At 41.8% G+C, this 20,032-nt stretch overlaps 2 protein-coding genes across 2 annotated transcripts in view; both read right to left on the bottom strand.

The window, feature by feature from the left end:
- The window catches only part of CDC123 (cell division cycle 123), a 535,395-nt gene that overhangs the window by 61,253 nt on the left and 454,110 nt on the right, over positions 1 to 20,032 (bottom strand). The window lies entirely within an intron of this gene.
- Positions 1,436 to 18,626, bottom strand: SEC61A2 (SEC61 translocon subunit alpha 2). Its single transcript, XM_063134241.1, has 12 exons — positions 18,557 to 18,626; positions 15,295 to 15,362; positions 13,453 to 13,518; positions 12,794 to 12,872; positions 11,407 to 11,538; positions 11,172 to 11,281; positions 9,099 to 9,252; positions 7,127 to 7,287; positions 4,432 to 4,629; positions 4,134 to 4,325; positions 3,944 to 4,020; positions 1,436 to 2,715 (listed from the first exon to the last, which is right to left on the bottom strand). The coding sequence occupies exons 1-12, from the start codon at positions 18,561 to 18,563 to the stop codon at positions 2,529 to 2,531; spliced, it is 1,431 nt and encodes a 476-aa protein (XP_062990311.1). The 5' UTR covers positions 18,564 to 18,626; the 3' UTR covers positions 1,436 to 2,528.

Raw genomic sequence — 20,032 nt, 5'->3', positions numbered from 1 at the left:
GCCAAGATCTGACAGTGTTCTCTTTCTCTCCACCTCTCTAAAAGCCTGCCTTCTCCCATACAAACCTGTGCATTTGCTTAGATCGCTGTGTTACAGGTCTTTCAGACATTAGGTAGGTGCTGGCTAGGGGGATAGGAGATTTTCTGTAGTGGCATCTTAATTATGGAACACCTCCCCAGAGATGTCCATTTGATACCTGTCCTTCCAACACCATCATGGGAGAGTGATATTCTCATAAGCTTTTCAGTCAACATGGAAATCTTTCCAGATTTACGTCTGCTTTTAACAATCTGTAGTTTTATTTTGTTTTTAGCGATGGCATTTATTTTGTGTAAGGTTAAAAAGCAGAGTGCAAATGTTTGAAATAGAGGCTTTTGTGCCAGGACAGTGTTAAAACTGCTATAAACAAGACTACAGAAGAACACTGGTCTGTATCTAATGCTGGTGTGATTTTGTGTGTGTGGAATACTACTTAGTGGCTATTATTACAGTGCAGGATTGTAGAACTACAGTTTAAGGCTTCTGCATACTAAATGTGGGGGAGAAGAAGGAAGGCCAAGGCAGTGGCATAACCCTATGCATATTTAGGCAAGAAAGGTTCCCAGAGTGACCAATAAAGATCAGTAATGAGGCAATGCCCTTATGTGCTTACATTATGAAAGACACACAAAAGTAAAAAGATGGGAAGGGAAGGGAAAGAAAATTCAGACACCAGTTCTTAAAATCATAGTTCTTAAGGGTGTGATCCTATGTCTGTTTGGACAGCAGAAAACCCTATCACTCCCAGCAGTCTTTAGCCAGCCAGGCTGGCTATGGAAAACTGGAATTGTAGGGCTTTCTTCTCTCTAAAAACACACAGGGCTGTGGCCTATTTTATTTATTACATTTATATACCGCCCCATAGCCGAAGCTCTCTGGGCGGTTTACAAAAATCCATCCACCACTGCATGTCCCTGCCACAGTGGCTCTTAAACTATCCACCCACACACCCACATGATCTCTTTGGTTAGAACATCTGTATGGGGCTCACTCATATTATGCTCTAAGACATTAGAATAATATACATACAGACAAAACATTAATACCTAAGTGTGATTCTTCCCACCCTGACAGGAGCAAGAGTTATCCTTGGGCTGGGAGATGGCACATATAGTAACACCATATGAATCACCGTAAGGCAGTTTATACAAAATAAGAACCGAAGCCCATAAGCCTCCAGTGAGGACGGAGAAGCAGCTCTTGCTTAACCTCAGTGTGTTATTAATCCCAAATATAATAGAAGTTCCACTGGCCTACCTTACACGTGCTTATAAAAAATAACCGAGGAAGTATTGATGCAGAACATGATCCAGCCAAAGTTGAGCCCCTTATAGTTCAATGAGAGACAGTAACCGAAGTATTACAAGTAAACCATTTTACATGAGCAAACAAGGGCACCATTTTAATTAAATAAGTTTATTGTCTAACGTTTACACTGGTTACATTGCCGCCAAGAAGCACGACAAGGTAGGGGTTGGGTTACCACCACCATGACTTGTTTGATTCTCCCCTCCTTCTGCCAACGATGCTACTTTAAGACCTATGTCTTTGCTTTTTCTAATTCAGAGGAAGAAACTGGAGGAGACATTTCAGCAGCATAGATTGTTTCCCTCCACCCTCAAAAGGACATGTGGGTCAAAAGAAACAATAGGTCTACAATGGAGGCAAGATAGTACTTAGCAGGCCGCTACACGGCGGCGGAAAACTTGAATAGGGACGTCCAAGCCCTACTCTTCCCTACTTGCCTCGGTAGACCCAATTTCACAAGCTACATGATTCAAATGTTCATCCACCCTCCTGGCTTCAAACAGGGTTAACACCATAACGCAGACTTCCCCAACCTGGCACCCTGTAGATGTGTTAAGGCTCCAACTTCCATCATCCCCAACCAGAATGGCAACTCGGGATAATGGGGACTGCAATCCCACACATCTGCCGGGTGCCAGATTGAGGAGAACTGCTATGAAGACATAGGATACCTAGCACTTCTCAAGGGGCTAGGGTGCAGGAAACACCACAATTCTCATCTTTTTTTTTTCCTTTTTGTTTTTCGAGCATATAAAAGTAATTCATGTAAAATATAGATTTTGGGAGATGGGAAACGTAGAACTCTTTGCAGTGGCTGTCTTTTGCCACTGTACGCAGGTGCATTTGACTCCCATATCGTTGTGTGCAAAAGTGTTCACTAGTAGCAAAATGGGCACCATTTGACTGTCTCCACTGTAGTGTCTGAAGAGGAAGGTAGATGCATTGGTTTCCAGCATTACAGGCAAGACTAGATACATTTTTATATTTTTAAACGAAGGCAATGTAAACTTTGATTCTTAAGGCAGCTGGTATTGAAGCTGCACACCGGCATTGTGAAAATAAATAAATAAATGGGGCAGACAGCACTTCTAAGAAGAAAAGAAACGGCGTCATTGGACTAAAAGGTTGCATGGCGTCAAAATAAAGTTCCCTTTCTCACAAGCTACATAATATCTGAACATTTAGAAAAATAAAGCACCCACTCCTCCAACCTCTGCCTGTTCTTTAACAAAGATCTCGAAATATTGATAAATAATGGTGACGGCAAGCAGAATGCCTGTGCCTGAGCCGATGGCTCCGAGGAAGTCGGCCAAGACGGAGAGGGCCCCGATGCACAAGCCTCCAAATGCAGCAGCAGTAGGGATATACCTAAATGGGGTGGAGGGGGGGGAACACACACACCGTTAATCTAAGCCTGCCTACTTCAATGGATTCATCTTTGAAGGTGAACGATCAAACGCCGTTTTTATAAGGATACTGCTGTTTTTATGCTTTTTATGTTTTTAAACTTCGTATGTTTGTTTTTAACTTCTGTAAACCGCCCAGAGAGCTTCGGCTATCGGGCGGTATATAAATGAAATAAATAAAATAAAACACCTCTTTAAGGTGGATTCCTGCACTGAGCAGGGGGTTGGACTCGAAAGCCTTACAGGGCCCTTCCAACTCTACGATTCTATGATTTAATTCCAGGTGAACGTTTGCTTCTCGGTTTACCAGCGAGGTTTGACAAGCAACAAAGAGGCGAGACACCTCTTTTAAAGTGGTTTTTAATCACTTCCATCCCAAAGCCAAACATTTCTTCGTGCTTTTCTGCGTAGCAGCAAAGACTAGTTGAAGAGGCAACTGGCTAGGAGTTGGATGGCACCTGTGTTTTGCCTCCAACGTACAGTCAAAACCTTAAGTATGTTTACTCAGAAGTAAAGCCTACTGAGTTCCATGATCCCACTGTCTAGGAAATATGTTTAAAACTATGGCTTTAGATGGCAACTCATACCTGCTTCATGGATTATCAATATAGGTAGAAGTGTGAGGATCAGGTAACATTTAGGGGCCTGCATTGGCCACTGCTAGAAGCAGGATGCTGGACCTGTGGGTCTTAACGCACTAAGGTCAAGACAGCAGGACTGATACTTCCTTTGCATCAACAGGTGTAAAAATATCGTACAATCTCTACCCCGTTTTAAACGAAGAAATAAGTCAACAGATACTTTTAAGGCTGTTCTTGATGGGTTCTGATACTGCTTTTTTAGGAAAGGTTTGTGAATATGAGCCAGCAGGAATTTAATAAGCTGCTCCTAGTACTCCCTTGCCCAATCTACATGGCTTTTGCAACCTGAAACAAGTTTTCTCGGGGGTGGGGGAGAGAATTACATTAGAACTGGATCTTAAAACTTCCCAGAAGCATATTTGTGTTCTCTTGTGATCAAGCATATCTTTAACGGTAACATGATAAACAAGCAAGAAGCATAAAAACAGATTCTTGTCCCTTGTAGTAGAGAACAATCCTAATTACTTTGCACAGAGCACCAAATCCTTCCCACAAAGATGCGAAGGCAGCAAGGAAGAGCTGGATTCAAGAAGCCTGCGCTTCTCTTACCTGTTTAACTCATGTACCATGGATGTATCTCTGTGGCCTCTCATCACCATTTGCTGTTCTTTCAGTTGCTTGGCAACCTGCAGGAAAACAGGTGTATCAGATGGCTGCTGTGTTTTTCATAACCAACTGATCATTAGAGAAGTAGCCATGTGTGAAAGCAAAGCAACAAAAGTTTACGGAAAACACCTACATCTTTCGCTGAGGATCCAGACACTTCAATCCATGTCTTGGAGAAAAATGCACAGGATCCCAACATAAATATAATATAAACAATCACATGGACAGGATCCTCAAAAATAGCACCCATGGATTCTGGTGGGGAGAGATAATAACAGAGGCCTCCAACAGGGTACGAGCGTGCTGGACCTCCACCACTAACGTCCTAGAGAGGAGACAGTAAACACACTAGCATTTGCGCCTTTTACAGACTGAAAGCTACAAGATTGCTCTTTGTAAAGGCAGCATATTAGGAATGATGGAATACTTACCGCCCACTGCCCAAGTAAGTTTACCAAGAAGTTGCCACTAAACCGCACAGACAACATCTGGGAAATAACATAAAGGTTGGACACTAAGGCAGACTGAAGAATGATGGGAATGTTGGAGGTATAGAAGAGTTTGATAGGATAGCTACTGTATTGTCCACGGTACCGAGCAGACTTGATTGGGAGGTCAACACGAAATCCCTGGGGGAGGGAGGGAGAGGGTGTCAAGCAGCTTTACAAAACCCAGAGATGCGTTCATTTAAAAACCAAAGAAATTTGTTAAGCGGCTTAGAACTTTGGACCAGATTGTTTGCTTCCCTGTTACAATTAAACAGAATTGGTGCCCTATGATCTGGAGACCAAGCCAAGTATTTTTCATGCCATGCTTGCACATCAAAGTCATGCAGCTATGAGAACTAGAAGAAGCCAAAAGCAAAGGATTTGGCTGGTTATTTCAAATCAATATGCAGTTGCTCCTCATGGGCGAGACTTTGGCCACTCTCTCTTCCCACCCCCTCCATATTCCTCATCTCAGGCTCCTTCTCTGGCCTCTTGCCCTTCCCCACAACCGTCTGGACCACTACCCACCCTAAATCCCATCTCTTTCCTTAAGCAATCCCACTTCTCCTGGCCTGCCTCACGTCCCTCGCTTTTCTAGACACACGATTCTACGTCTCCTTTCCCTCCACCAGTCTGCACTGCCACAAACTAAGATACAGCCAACTAAGCCAATGTCAGGCAGAGACATTGCTTGCTTCATCAACACCACCACGAAAATCCCATTAGGTATGCTCAAACTCCTAGATATGCCTATAATGGCTCTTCAGATCTTGGCCACGTGCTCTCACCTCTTCTAGTAAACATGGGAACATCCATTGAAGTTGAGCAGCAGTCGGCCCAGAACATACAGAAGCAAGTACTATTTCACGCAGTGCATAGTTTACCTAGGGGACTCACTATCATAAAACGTGTGCTAGCTTCGATGGTTTTAAAGGGGGCTTCAAAACAGTCATGGAGGACAGACCGAAGAATGGCTAAGAGCCATGATAATTGAATGGATCCTCCATGTAGAGAGGCTTGACTTCTCTAAATTCTAGTTGCCAGAGGCCAAGAAATAATGGGGGAGAATGGTTGCCGGAACACTCTGTCCAGCTATATATTACTGTGAGGCATGTAAGCATGGTTAAAAACAAAATGCTGGACTAGGTGAACCCTGGGTCTAATGCAGCAGGACTGCTCTTGGGCATTTAGAATTTAACAATAATGCTAAACAACTTACAATTCTGTTATTCTCAACTGAAACAGACTGTATTTGTTAGTTATCCTTCTGCCCTACTGTTCTTGCAAGGAGCTCAGAGCAGCTTACATATGGTTCCCAGGAAGATTCCCATCAAGACAGCTTCCTGATACAAGTTTAAATAAGAACATAAGAAGGGCCCTGCTGGATCAGACCACGGGGCCATCTAGTCCTGCACTCTGTTCACACAGTGGCCAACCAGCCATCGGCCAAGGATGGACAAGCAGGACATGGTGCAACAGCACCCTCCCACCCATGTTCCACAGGCTTACTGCCTCAAATACTGGAGATAGCACACAACCATCAGGGCTAGTAGCCGTTGATAGCCTTTGTCTCCAGGAATTTATCCAACCCCCTTTTAAAGCCATCCAAATTGGTGGCCATCACTACATCTTGTGGTAGTGAGTTCCATAATTTAACTATGTGCTGTGTGAAGAAGTACTTCCTTTCATTTGTCCTGGATCTCCCGCCCATCAGCTTCATGGGATGACCCCTGGTTCTAGTATTTTGAGAAAGGGAGAAAAATATCTCCCTACCCACATTCCCCATCCCATGTACATCTCCATCATGTCTCCCCTTAGCCTCCTTTTTCCAAGCTAAACAATCCCAGTTGATGTAACCTTCCCTCATAGGGGAGATGCTTCAGCCCCTTAATCATTTTAGTTGCCCTTTTCTGCACTTTTACCAGCTCTATAATATCCTTTTTTAGGTGTGGTGACCAGAACTGTACACAGTATTCTAAGTGTGGTCGCACCATAGATTTGTATAAGGGCAGTATGATACTGGCCATTTTATTCTCAATTCCTTTTCTTATAATGCCTAACATGGGAATGCCAAAAGAAAACTCAATAAAACTACCTGCATTGTTATAGAACCACTGACAAGGCTACAGTTAAGATTCAGATAGACCCAGATGAGGGATCCTTCAGGCAATTTAAAATGTTTAGATAAGTTTCTTCTCGAATTAAAGTAAGTTCTATGTAAAATGTACATTGCAGAGACTGAAACAACTGGGCATGTTTAGCCTGGAGAAGAGAAGATTGAGGGGAGACATAACAGCACTCTTCAAATACTTAAAAGGTTGTCACCCAGAGGAGGGCCAGGATCTCTTCTCGGTCATCCCAGAGTGCAGGACACGGAATAACGGGCTCAAGTTACAGGAAGTCAGATTCCAGCTGGACATCAGGAAAAACTTCCTGAATGTTAGAGCAGTACGACTATGGAACCAGTTACCTAGGGAGGTTGTGGGCTCTCCCACACTAGAGGCCTTCAAGAGGCAGCTGGACAACCATCTGTCAGGGATGCTTTAGGGTGGATTCCTGCATTGAGCAGGGGTTGGACTTGATGGCCTTATAGTCTACTTCCAACTCTACTATTCTATGATTCTATGATTTCACTTACCTGAAAGTATATGACTACAGCAAACACAAAGACGGTAGCAATCAGATTCATAAGGTTAGGCAAGTTTTGGCGATAGAAAGCCTCCCGCAATGCACGGACTTTGTCCGTTCGTGTAGCCAAAAGGTGGAACAATGCAATGACGGCACCCTCAAACTCAGTTCCTGTAGGTACCAAAAACAACAAAAAATAACCCCTGTCACTTTGAAGTGCACATCGTACCCGCTTAGTAATAATTTCACTATGAACAAGCTCAAGTTGAATATAAGAAGGAAATGGAATTCATGCACAGGAAATGAGGGAATATATAGAACGTTCTAATGGATAAGATGAAACTGGCTGCATATGAATAAAATATATTTTGCTGAGCCTCTACGGCAATTCAAACACTTCAAATATGAAGTCACGTTCCAGCCTTATAATGCAAGACTTCAGGCTTTGTTTTACAAGGCTCATTCATAGCTTGGCTTAATAAGTTGAAATATGATCATGCAAGCCACGCCCCCACCCCCGTGTAAAGCAGTAATTTACAAAGCGTGTGCCCCAAGAGAAATGCTGGCATGATGCATCTTAATTAAATAATCCCTGCACGATCCACTGTTCTGGTCTTGCCTTCTTCCAGACAGCCTCCAAGGGGGGCAGATAATTCTGTTGCATCTTGGCACTGGGTGCTATTGCATCATTCAATCGGTCTGGATGCAGACACACAGGAGGACTACCTGCACTTGCAGGTGTCTTTGCAAAGCATGTGCTCTGCATGTGTGGGTGGGGTGGGGGGTCTTCCACACAGTCACTCGCGGAGGGCAGACTCCTCCAAGCACAAGTAACTCTTACACACCTTTTGAGGTGCAAGAGTAAAAACAAGCCACCAATTTAATTCACAAAATGAGTGTGCTTCAGGTATCAGAGCTTTGGGAAACACAAGTATATATATATATATAGAGAGAGAGAGAGAAAACAGAGGAGGAGAAGAAGAGAAAATAGTGTGGCACAGCAGCAGAAGCAAATCCAAGGAAATAAAAAAAATTGAGAGATTAGAAAGGGGGAACTCACTCAGACAGAGAAAACTTGGAAGAATCTGGGCAGCAATCCTGCAGTGAATTACTCGTGTAGGATTCCTATTGAGGTCAACAGGACTTACCTATGCACAACTGATGGAAGGATTGCACCTTTGGGCTTTAAAAATTATGCTAGATGCTAAGCATTCAGCATAAAAAGGGCATTTGCTTCTCTACAGGTAGGCTTGACTCTTCAGCTGAAGCTGGAGAGGCTAAAATAAATAAAGTGAACATTTCTGAGATGTCCCAACTATAGGGTTATTCTATCATAGCAGTGAACAGTAACTGTGCCACAGTATTTCCATCTGACATCAGAATGTATAATCCAATCAGTAAATATACAGCCAGCAATTCCAGGCGCTGCCACAGATTTCCTATCCAGATCTCCCCCAGACTTCCAGAATGTTTGCTGGGATCTGGGGAGGCCCAGAAGTTCCAATAGTGTAGTGGGCCTCACCATACATGCACAGAAACCTTCTGCATGGACGTGGTGTGATGACATGGCCATGTGATGTGGTTGCAGAAGGGTCTTATGCATCCAGAGCCTACCGCAATGAGAAAGCCTCCTGAACTGCGTGGCATCACCTGCCAGGTTCAGCCAAGGTCCCCAGGTAAATTTTGCAGACCACAAATTCCATTGCCTCCTCACCCTTATGTAGCTAAAAATAAAGCATGCAAAGTAATCCAGGGCATTTTTATTGTCTCAATGATAGAGTCTATTTTACTGTCATTACAAGATGCAAATGTTGAGTGCCCTCTACTCTGAACACAACGCTATGCCATGTATTCATTTAGGAGCGGACTGAGATCCTTAACCCACGTCAGCTCCTAGACCCATGGTCACTCACTAATCTAACGCAAAAAAGTCTCAGAAGCATGCATCTGGTCAAAACACCAGCTTTTAAAATGTACTATACCTCTGCCCGTATTAATAGTAGTAGGACTAAAGGCTTTCCAGACAATGGTTTCACAGATGTTGGTAGCAATAAAGAGAGAAATCCCGGAACCCAAGCCATAACCTTTCTGCAGCAGCTCATCTAGCAGCAACACTATCAAGCCAGCAACAAATAACTGTGGGAGGAAAAATCCAAAAGGTCTATAATTTTGCATTAACACCCCACCCCCCGGCCCTGATAATTCTGCTCAAAAGTGTGGCACATTTACTATTAAATCTGCAATGTAATCACCCCCATTTCCAGCTCCTTTCCATAGCCCTCGAAGCCATCAGTAATTATTGCGCTGCAATCCATAGCGTACGTATTGAAAGTAAAGCCCACTGTTAAGAACGCCATCAAAATTTGAGTTAATAAGCCCTTGCCAAAGGGGAAAGTTGGTCATCAAAAATAAGATAATTTTGTCGATTCTAGATGCTTGTTTGGGGCATAAATGCATTGAGAGATGGGGGAATATTAAAGACGTCCACCTCTGAAAATACTTAACATTTTGTTTTTACAAAATAAAATGCACCTCAGGAACACAAAGAATAGTACAAACTATAATGACTCTGACGTGGCTTTTTGGTTGTTCTTTTTAAATAGCAACTCTTGTGAATATTACTCTTTTCCCAGATTTAGTGGACATGTCCAACAATTACGTTAATTTGGAACGAAATTGTATATGTCATTGGTCAGTTGACTAGATATATATAATGCCTTTGAATCCTTTGATTTGCTATGTCCACCTGAATAGTTTTGTACTTAGGGTACAATCCCATCCATTTCTAAACAGAAAATAATTGTGACCTTAAGGAAATTTGTGAGAGGTTCTGGGACTCTTCAAACTGAACTAGCAACTGGTAGAGTACTAATCCCCCTTTAATACTTTAAAACACTGGCTGGCCAAAATACGGAGAACTGCACAAATAGCAAAGCTATTTGAGAGAAGGCAATAAATAAAGTGTATCTTTTCAAGAAAATTTATTAATGTCACAGAAACAAAATACATAAGGTTGATCTATTTGAATTTACACACATCACTTACTTTAATTTAAGACAAGATTTACCTTGCTTATGATTTCCTGTATATTTTGCATTGTATTCTACTGTATTTGATTGTTTTGTATAATTCTGAATTTGAATGAAATGTATTAAAAAAGAAAAGCAGAAGAAATATTATTAGGATCAGGTTGCTGCTGTACAAACCTTCTTGCATTACATTTTGAATTCTTAAGATAATTTCTGGTGACGCTGAAGAAAAAGGTCAACAAAAAGCAAATCCCCATGAGCAAAGCCAGAAAAGCCAAATGCAAAGGGATAGACAAAAAGGATGCGTAATTCAATGAAAACAATTCCAACTTGTTTCAGATCCACAGGTTCTTCTTCAGGGGAATTTAGTATACTGTAATGGGTGTTGTTTGCTTCTGGAAAACAAGCAACACCCACTACATTATATTAAACCCAAGGCTGTTGTTTTCTGTGCAGCCACACATGTAACCTGACATCAGGCTCTTGTCTGAGACGGTAGCAAAAAAAGATAAAAGGGCGAGATCCAACTAACTTCACCAACTCACTGAAGGCTTCTGCTAATGGAATAAGAAGGGGCATGATTTTCAGCTGCTCCCCCCGCCCCCAGTAATTTCCCATTCCTTCCCTCATTTGGTCCAGAAGATTGGGGGTTCCTGTGGAACATATTTTGAGGGAGTCCAGAGGGCTACCAGAAGTAGGGGGAATTGCTGAAAATCATGTCTCTCCCTGTTCCACTGACAGAAGCTTTCCATCGGCGGACAGAGTTAGATTCCGCCCAGAGGAACCAAGGACATGTAAGCGATTGATTTGAATCTTTTTACGTAAGAGACTTGTCTACAAAAAATCCTCACGCAATCAAAAATTAGTTAAATCTCCTAGGTGTCATAGCAGTATTGAGCTTATAATTTTTTCGCGTTCAAATCTAGCATTAAAGGCAAAATCCAGGAAATGCAGAAAACAATGCGAAAAAAGATCCTTCTGTACCTTGTAAACGTAAGGGGGGGAGGCAACTATTCAAAGGTGTACCTGGATTATGATCAGGAGGCAGATTCCAGCTCCCATTTCTGCAGGATCACCGTACATTCCCGTCATGACATACACAATTGCTTGCCCAATAGTAATAATCATTCCAAACACTGGAAAAACGAAACAAAGAAAGGCCATTATTCCCTGCATACGTGACCGAATGGGCATAAGTGGAATTCTATACGACATCAGTGAAGGAGGAAGGATTCCATTATAGCCTAGAAATTATGCTCACACTTCTGAGCGCCATTGAACAGGGCTCTGTCTTTGGGTGTATCACCAACTTCAATGATCTTGGCTCCTGCCAACAGCTGCATAATTAAGCCAGATGTCACAATGGGAGAAATGCCCAACTCCATTAATGTGCCTGCAAAGGAGGGACAAGGAGGGAAAAAACCACAATTCTTTAACAGAGGTATTAAGTTCTACAAAAAGGCCTTACCCACAACTCCTTTAAAACATCCGAAGTGTCAGTTCATTAAATATTCCCCTCCCCCCCAACTAGGACACTCTACAATATTCCAATATACTTGCTCAGCCACAGCACCTGGCTTTAAAGTTTGTCTCCACGGTATTTACAGCAGTATTAAACAACCAAGGTTGAAAGGTACTTCCACAAAAAATATTAAAACCAGCTTTTAGCTGTTCTTTGTGTGCACTTGAGCACACACTAATGCATCACAGTGGCTAGAAATAAGGGAGGCAGGAAAAAAGGTAAGAAATTCAAGTTTCAGAGCCCTTATGACAGCCAAAAGACTTATACCATCACATTGGAAAGACAAATTCACACCTCCCATAATGCAATGGATCGAGGACTTAATAACATTATCAACTTTTGAACAGGTGTTATATAAACACAACTTGCAAGTGGATAAATACACAGATATCTGGTCTGCTTTTCTTGAAACCTTTGTATAACTCCACCCTTTTTTTAATGAACGGTATACACTATGGAAATCGACGATAATCCTATATACGTCATGTATGGTTTTTTCCCGTTTTCACAATGTATTTTCTGTTCTATTTTGTTAATATTCACAATAAAAACAAAGAAAAAATATTTTTTTAAAAAGCTTCAGTTCAGCCATAAGCTTCCCTCTCTCAACCTCAGCTCCTTATCTGCAATATGGGTATAAAAATACTGGATGGCTTTACAATTCTTATACAGATGTTGAGAACTTTTAACAAGAGTCAGTGTAGTGCAGTGGTTTTCCTTGTAAGAGGAAAAAGGGCGAGATATAAAGGTCAACAAATCAATAAACCTCTTAGGAAAAAGCATTTTATACATACACTGAGGCCCAGCTGAGCCACCCTGCCCGATTGTCAAAGCATGATTTGGTGATGAGAAGAGGCTCTGCGGTTTTGCATGTTCCACCCACCCAACCTAACCTATGCAAATCCCCCCCCCCCCCCCCCCCGTTTCTTGGCTGGCAATAACTAGGGCTTATCGTGATATCTGAACCAATGTAAAAAAATAAGTACCGCTATCCATTTTTTGCTCTGAAATAAGTTTTTGAAACCAGGATTAATTTAATCCGTGGTTCGGAAATGAACAAGGGTTAATAGTAATAGTAACTATAGGTGCAGCCGATGGCATGAGTGAAACTGATGGGCACACTAACCTCTGTTTGATGCGAGGATAACTCTCATCCAGTAGAAAGGATCTGCAGAGTCTGAGGACATTATTCCAAACAATGGTATCTGCAAGATTCAAAGCATGGGGGAAAAGAAAAGATGTGATAAAAAATGATCTTCCATTTGTTCAACACAAGTATGGGCGTTGAACAAATACAATGGGTTGTATTTAATGGGCTGTATCCAAAGTTAGTCTAATGAAGTCCCATTCATTTCAATGGATCTATTCTAAGTAAGACTACACAACCCAATATTGTACAATTTTACCCAATGAGCAAAACAATTTTAGATGGAGACCATTCAAGGAATCACAAGTGTCAGTATTGTATTTCATGCCTTGGTTGCTGATAAAAACTTGAAAACATGTGTCTAACAGTGCTATCCTATACATACCTGCTCAGAAGTAACCCCATTAAATATAGGGCTGTATTCTGAAATACTCAGATCAGAAATATTTTAAAAGCCCTAGATTACATTAAAGCCAATATATGTAATAAACCTTTGTATGACTTTAAAGAAACCACAACCCGTAGGTTAAGACAAGGGCTCTCAGCTAAAGTATGCTTAACATCTAGGATACCTGCATGGCAATACCCGTTAAGCGTTCCCAACATTTCATACCAGTTACAGTTATATTGATACTTGCCTGGCAGCATACTAAAAAAATGAAGAGGGTAATAGCTGTCCATAAAACCTTTTCTCTAAACTGAATCTACAAAACACAATGAAGAAAAACTGGATTAATCAATAGTAACAAATAAATAAACCGATTTTAATACAGTGTGATATAGAAAAGAAAAGCAATGAGTCAAGAAGCATAAAATAAAGCCACGTCATCCAACTATCTGGCATTGCAAAGGGCTATGTAACAAATGGGCGCAGTGAAGGTAATCCAGTGAAAGTTAAGTGCTGTGCAGGTATTCTCTTCATGAGTAAGCTCTACACGTGAGAAGGAAGACTGAGGACCAGGGTGCTAGTAGCTCTGCCCCCCTCCCTTGCCATTCTCATCACCCTCTTTATACCTCAATACAGAAAAGCTTCCTTTATCCATGGAGGCTTTCCCCGAAATGTTACCACCCTGATTTTCCTGGGTTCTAAAACCTCCTGGAGAGTCCCCATGGACAGAGGCAGCTGTCAACAGAGGCAAGCTTCCACTGTAGGAGTCTCTATCTACAGAGGTGGCTGGCCTCTGTTGGCAGCCCTCCTCCACGTATAGAGGGTGATGAGAGTGGCGAGAAAGATGGAGCTGGCTGCTCATCTCGACTTCCACTCTTCACATGCAGAGAACAACCACATAGGGCTTTACAGAATCTCTGGAGGCTACGTTGCTGTCACGTTGGAAATGCACGGCCTCCACAACTCACCAGGCTAGCAGATGCACCAGCTCTTGACACAGACAGACAACTTGTCCACCTCCCGTACTTGGGGAAGAGGCAACATTTGTATTTCTAAAGTAGCTCAACAAGATGCACAGCACAATTCTATACATGTCTACTCAGAGACCAGTCTCATTGATCTCTCCCTATACGGCTCAGGTCCTGGTTATCTGAAATACCGTATTTTTCCTTATCAGCCTGCCCGTGCTTTGAGATCTTCTGGGGAAGCCCTTCTTTCAGTCCCACCATCTTCACAGGCGCACTTGGTGGGAACATGGGAGAAGGCCTTCTTGGTGGCTGCTCCAGTGCTTTGGAACTCTCTTCCCGGGGAAGCTAGACTGGCTCCCTCCTTGATGGGTTTTTGGAAGCAGGCAAAAACTTGTTTGTTCCAGCAGGCCTTTGGAGAATTATCTGGTCCTCCATCTATGTTAAGGACTTGTAAAAATTGTCGTGTGTTTTAAAGGTTTATGTTTTAATATTGTAAAAAAAAATTATTATATATATTTTATTTATTTATTTATTTTGTACATTTCTTTTCCTAGGTTTAAAATGTATACATTTTAAATTTTGTAAGGCCGCCTTGAGGTCCAGTATTGGGCAAAAGGCAGGATACAAATAAATAGAATAATAATAATAATAATAATAATAATAGGCTTCAACAGGATTTATTTCCAAGTTTATATAGGATTGCAGCTTCCTTGTTTCCAGAGTTTGCTAGGTTGTGCCCCATATGGCTAAGTGCAAATAACAAGTGAAAAAAGAACATGTCGACACTTACTAAATCAACAATAAACACAACACGGAGGGCTTTTAAAATGTTTTTCTCTCTCTCCAAAGATTCAAATTGCATCCCCAAATACTTACTATCATAGTGGTCCTGTATTTGAATTTGCTATGCTTTTTTCAAAGAATACTGACAAGAAAAAAATTCCTAAGTAAGCAAAACATTCTAAAGCACAGTAGTTAGAGCATGATCCTAATGACTTTTACTCATGAATAAACCCCACTGTGTTAATGGATTTCAAAATAAGTGCGCATAGAACTTCAGCCTCATCCAAAATGCATTTGATCAACCTTGCACAAACAAAACAGATTTCAAGATAAGCACTCACTTTTCTTTCAGGCTTCTGGATTTCCGGTAAAACAGCACAGAAGGGCTTAATAACTTCTAGAAATTTGACTGTTAAATAAGAGATTTGTATTAAAACAGGAAAATCTATGTGTAGTTTATGACAAAACTGAATGTCCATCCCAAGGTAAGTAGTACAGAATGCTTAAAGGATCGATTTTTGTGTGTGAAAATCTGTACTATTAACTGTCTGCAAATATATGTCTAAGATACAGAATTTAATCAGTGAGTTTTACATGAGACATCTATTCAGCCCAGTTTCGCTCAGTTTTGCTTTATTAGTAAAATACGAACTTTGACCATGGTCCTGCCAAAGGTTAAGCACATATATCCTATGAGTAAACTCCATTGAATTCAGTGAGGCTTGCTTCCAAATAAACATACACAAAATCAGGATACATGTATTAATCTCAATGGAAGAGTTAAGCATATGCTTAGTTCTTCCCCACTAAAGTCAATGGGCTCAAAAATGCTAATTTTTGGATATATAGTGCTTTTCACTATATTTTCAGTTGCCTAGAATACATCTGAAAACTAGATATCAGTGCTACATAATCTTGTACACGTGCGATTAATTCATAGGATTTCATTCTGATAAATCAAGCCCCCTAATGAAATTTGTTATTTGCAGTTATTGCTTATAAGGTGATTTCTATCAGTTATTTCATCCTGTGAACAAAGAGTGAATGAAACTGATTTCCCTTTCACCCGAACAAATGTTCAGAGATATATAAATTGTATGCTACTATATTTAGATCCCATCCTTCCTCCTTTTGTACACAGGGGGTCGTTTCCCCATTTTCTCCAATCAATCTTCTTCCAAAGCAGATTAGGCTGAGAGATAATAGTGTGTCTTTCAAAACCTGGTACTGCAACAATGAAATCAATATCAGATTTCCCCCCCAAATCTGTCTTATCAAAGAGGAAAACTGCCTGGAGATCATATCTGTGTCGTGATTATGGCTATTGAAGAACATAACATATTTATAAAACAAAACTATATCCACTATGTCATTTACACAAGGCCTAGATATTGTACAACATTTCAGAGTAAGTCCCAGATAACACACTCACCTCCTCAACCATATAATAATGAGCTCAGTACTAGAACTACTATGCAAAATCTTCTGAATTAAAGAAGAAATGTGATAATTGCAAAGTCATTACAAGGAGAAAACACTGGGTAGTTTGACACTTTGTACTTAGAGAAATTAAACACCAAAAGTGAAAGACTATCATATTACGGACTGAGTCTATAATACCAAGTTATAATGCACAAGAAACCTACTCTAGACTGAATCAATGTGGATAATTGCGTTGAAAGATTAAAAAACAGGATCTTATTTACAAAGTAAGGAGAATCAGCAGCCTCTAGAAGTGGTGAGCCTGGACTAAAAAAATGCCAGCCTAGATAACTTATTGGGGGCAGAATACAAGAGCATTTTGATAGCAGATAATAAACCTAGTTTTCGTAACCCTTATTTAATTGCATTCAGGATATTCAGTCTTAGCAAAAAGAGTTAAGCGGGGTTATAAATGTAGCAAATGTTTATTGTTTTGTGGAATTGTAGTCCCTTCGGATGGCCTTCCGGTCCTTATAAGTTCTGTGATATGTATTCAACAAGTGTCCCATCTTAACAGGGAAGATCTAGCTGTACCATCATATCTACAGATTGGAAAGTACCCCAAAAGAGGGTGATCTATTTTACTGATGCAACTTCTATTAGCACAGATTTTGGCAAACATTTGACTCTATACAGAACTCTCAGTCAGACGGAAAAGCGCTGAAAATGGAAAAGCACTGAAATGTATACAAGAAAACGAAATGTATACAAGAAAACAAAAGTTACAAACAGTGCTACCCTTCTGTCTGAAATAACAGTTTGGTGAAATCTGAAATTTGTGTTCATACATCAACAAAATTAGGGCTAGTAAGGTCATTTTGCTTATTTCCATATTTTGTATTCCCTTGGACTCCAAATACACTTAAGATTTCTAGGTATCGACACTACAAAATTATCCTAGCTGGAATACTTCAAAACAAGCAACATGTGGGTGCATTTTACAGGAAAGATACATACAGCATGCAGGTCTTTTTTCCTGAGAAAGTGCACGTGATGCAGTTACTTCAGTGTTAAGTTTGGGCAGGTTCAACACCCACCCACTCCCAATTTAGTTATGAAACTCACTTCAGAGTGTTCAGGTTAAAAAACAAGCTCTTTGATAGTGCTATTGGACATGATATATCTAAAGAGGACCACCATGTTCTCTTTACTTACAGTATACCTCCGAGTATCAGGCACTGGGGACAGAGGAAAGGCATCCCCTGCGTGTATGTTTCTAAGGCTGACTACTATTGGAGACAGGACGCTGGACAAGAATCTGATTACTAGATAGACCAGTGTTTCCCAACCTTGTGCCCTCCAAATGTGTCGAGACTACAACTGCCATCATCCCCGGTCGGCCATGCTTAATGCTGTAATCCAATGCATCTGGAGGGGTTGAGGAAGGCTGAGATAGACTTTTGACCTGACTCTTGTACTCTGTAAACCACCATGCACAGTGATGGAATAATAATAATGATGATGATGGTGATGATTGCAGTGCTCTTGTGTTCTTAGAGGTGGCTTTAGGAAAATCACTATCTCAGCCTAATCTACCACACAGCACTGTTCTGAAGCTAGTAGGGTGACCCGATGAAAAGGCGGACAGGGCTCCTGTATCTTTAACAGTTGTATTGAAAAGGGAATTTCAGCAGGTGTCATTTGTATATATGGGGAACCTGGTGAAATTCCCTCTTCATCACAACAGTTAAAGCTGCAGGTGCCCTGTCCTCTTTTAAATCTGGTCACTCTAATATAGCTCCTGCAGCTTTAACTGTTGTGATGAAGAGGGAATTTCACCAGGTGCTGCATGCATACAAATGACACCTGCTGAAATCCCCCTTTCTATGCAACTGTTAAAGATACAGGAGCCCTGTCCTCCTTTCCATAGGGTCACCCTAGAAGCTAGAACTCCTTGGGAGAAGGGGACAGAAATGCAATAAATGAATGCCGCTGCAGGCGCACAGCCAGGCGGCAGTCAGAGGCGCTTCAAGCCCTTTTGCAATTCGGGAGCTCTTGAGCGACTGACGCTCTCCAAGAGGTTCAGGCAACAAGGAGTTAAATCCCCCCTCCCGTCCCTCCTTCCCCCCCCCCCCTCCATGGGGCACCCCCCTGCCGCCGCCGCCCCGTCCCGCGACTCACTTCCCATGCTGGCGGAGGCGGCGCCCGGAGGCGGGATCCGCCTGCTCTCAGCGCCGGGGTTTCTCACAGAGCGAGGGCTCCTTTCCCCGCCTCCGGCCTCCTCGCCGCTCCGAGGCTGCCGGCCTCTGCCGCTGGCCACGTGACCAGTGACGACTTTCTCTGCGCGACGGCAGCGGCGATGCAGCCATAGAGAGTGAAATACAGAGTCATGCTACTGAGAGAGAGAGAAGTACCGGCAAGTCTCCCGCCCCCTCAAACGGGGCCTCGTGGTGGTCTGTCCCACGTAAGGGCAGGGAGGTGATGGATGTTCACCACATCCAGATTGCGCGCACACGAATGGAGATTTGCAGTGGAATCCTAGGCGTGTAATGCCTATTGGGTTTAGTGGGACTTACTCCCAGCTAAGTGTGGATAGGGACTGCAGCTGTACAGACTTTAGTCTGACAAGACTGAAGCTAAATTAAGGCTTCACTTCTTTTCAGTTTTATGACTCTGAATTGTATAGGGTGACCATATGAAAAGGAGGACAGGGCTCCTGAATCTTTAACCGTTACATAGAAAAGGGAATTTCAGCAGGTGTCATTTGTATATATGGAGAACCTGGTGAAATTTCCTCTTCAACACAGCAGTTAAAGCTGCAGGAGCTATACTAGAGTGACCAGATTTAAAAGAGGGCAGGGCACCTGCAGCTTTAACTGTTGTGATGAAGAGGGAATTTCACCAGGTTCTCCATATATACAAATGACACCTGCTGAAATTTCCTTTTCAATACAACTGTTAAAGATACAGGAGCCCTGTCCTCCTTTTCATAGGGTCACCCTAGAATTGTAGAAAATTAGAGGAACGTGTGGTTCAGCATTTCAGAAGTCATGCTAGAACTTATTTATCATCAGAATGCTTCTAATTATTGGGCGGTTTTTCTTAATAGGTTCCTATTTAACATGCAGAATTAGGTTTGAGAAATTGGGTTGGCTCATTGCATCAATGGATTGAGAGATATAGCTGGTTCCCTTGCCTCTACAAGGTCAGGCTCCCTGATTAGATGGGACTTTTGAAAGAGTAACACTAGGATCTTTAGCAACAAATGAGCTACTGAGTATAGACCACTGTTCAAGAAATCACTGGTCGAAGTCAATGTTATTTTGATGGTTGTGGTACCCTGATCTGCCCTTCTCAATAAAGTCAGTGAGAGAACTTATGGCATAGTTGACCACTATGTGGGTCTAGCACAATAAACACTTTACCTTTTACCTTCCACAACTGAGCCTAGGCTTTGCTTCTTCCTTAAACCCATATTTTACTTTGTTATATATTCATTACTCTGCCCTAGTTTCTTCTTCCATTCCCATTCATGAACCAAGAACCTCACTGAGCCTTATTGAGGAAGAATGCATATTCTCTATCTCCTGCATAAACTAAGGGTGACGATCCCTTATTGTAGATTAGAAAAGGGTTGTTCTGATGTTCTCCCCACAC

This window comes from Elgaria multicarinata, chromosome 9, assembly GCF_023053635.1.
Source record: "Elgaria multicarinata webbii isolate HBS135686 ecotype San Diego chromosome 9, rElgMul1.1.pri, whole genome shotgun sequence".
In the NCBI taxonomy this organism is placed as follows: domain Eukaryota; kingdom Metazoa; phylum Chordata; class Lepidosauria; order Squamata; family Anguidae; genus Elgaria; species Elgaria multicarinata.
This window is presented reverse-complemented; position numbering and strand designations above follow the sequence as displayed.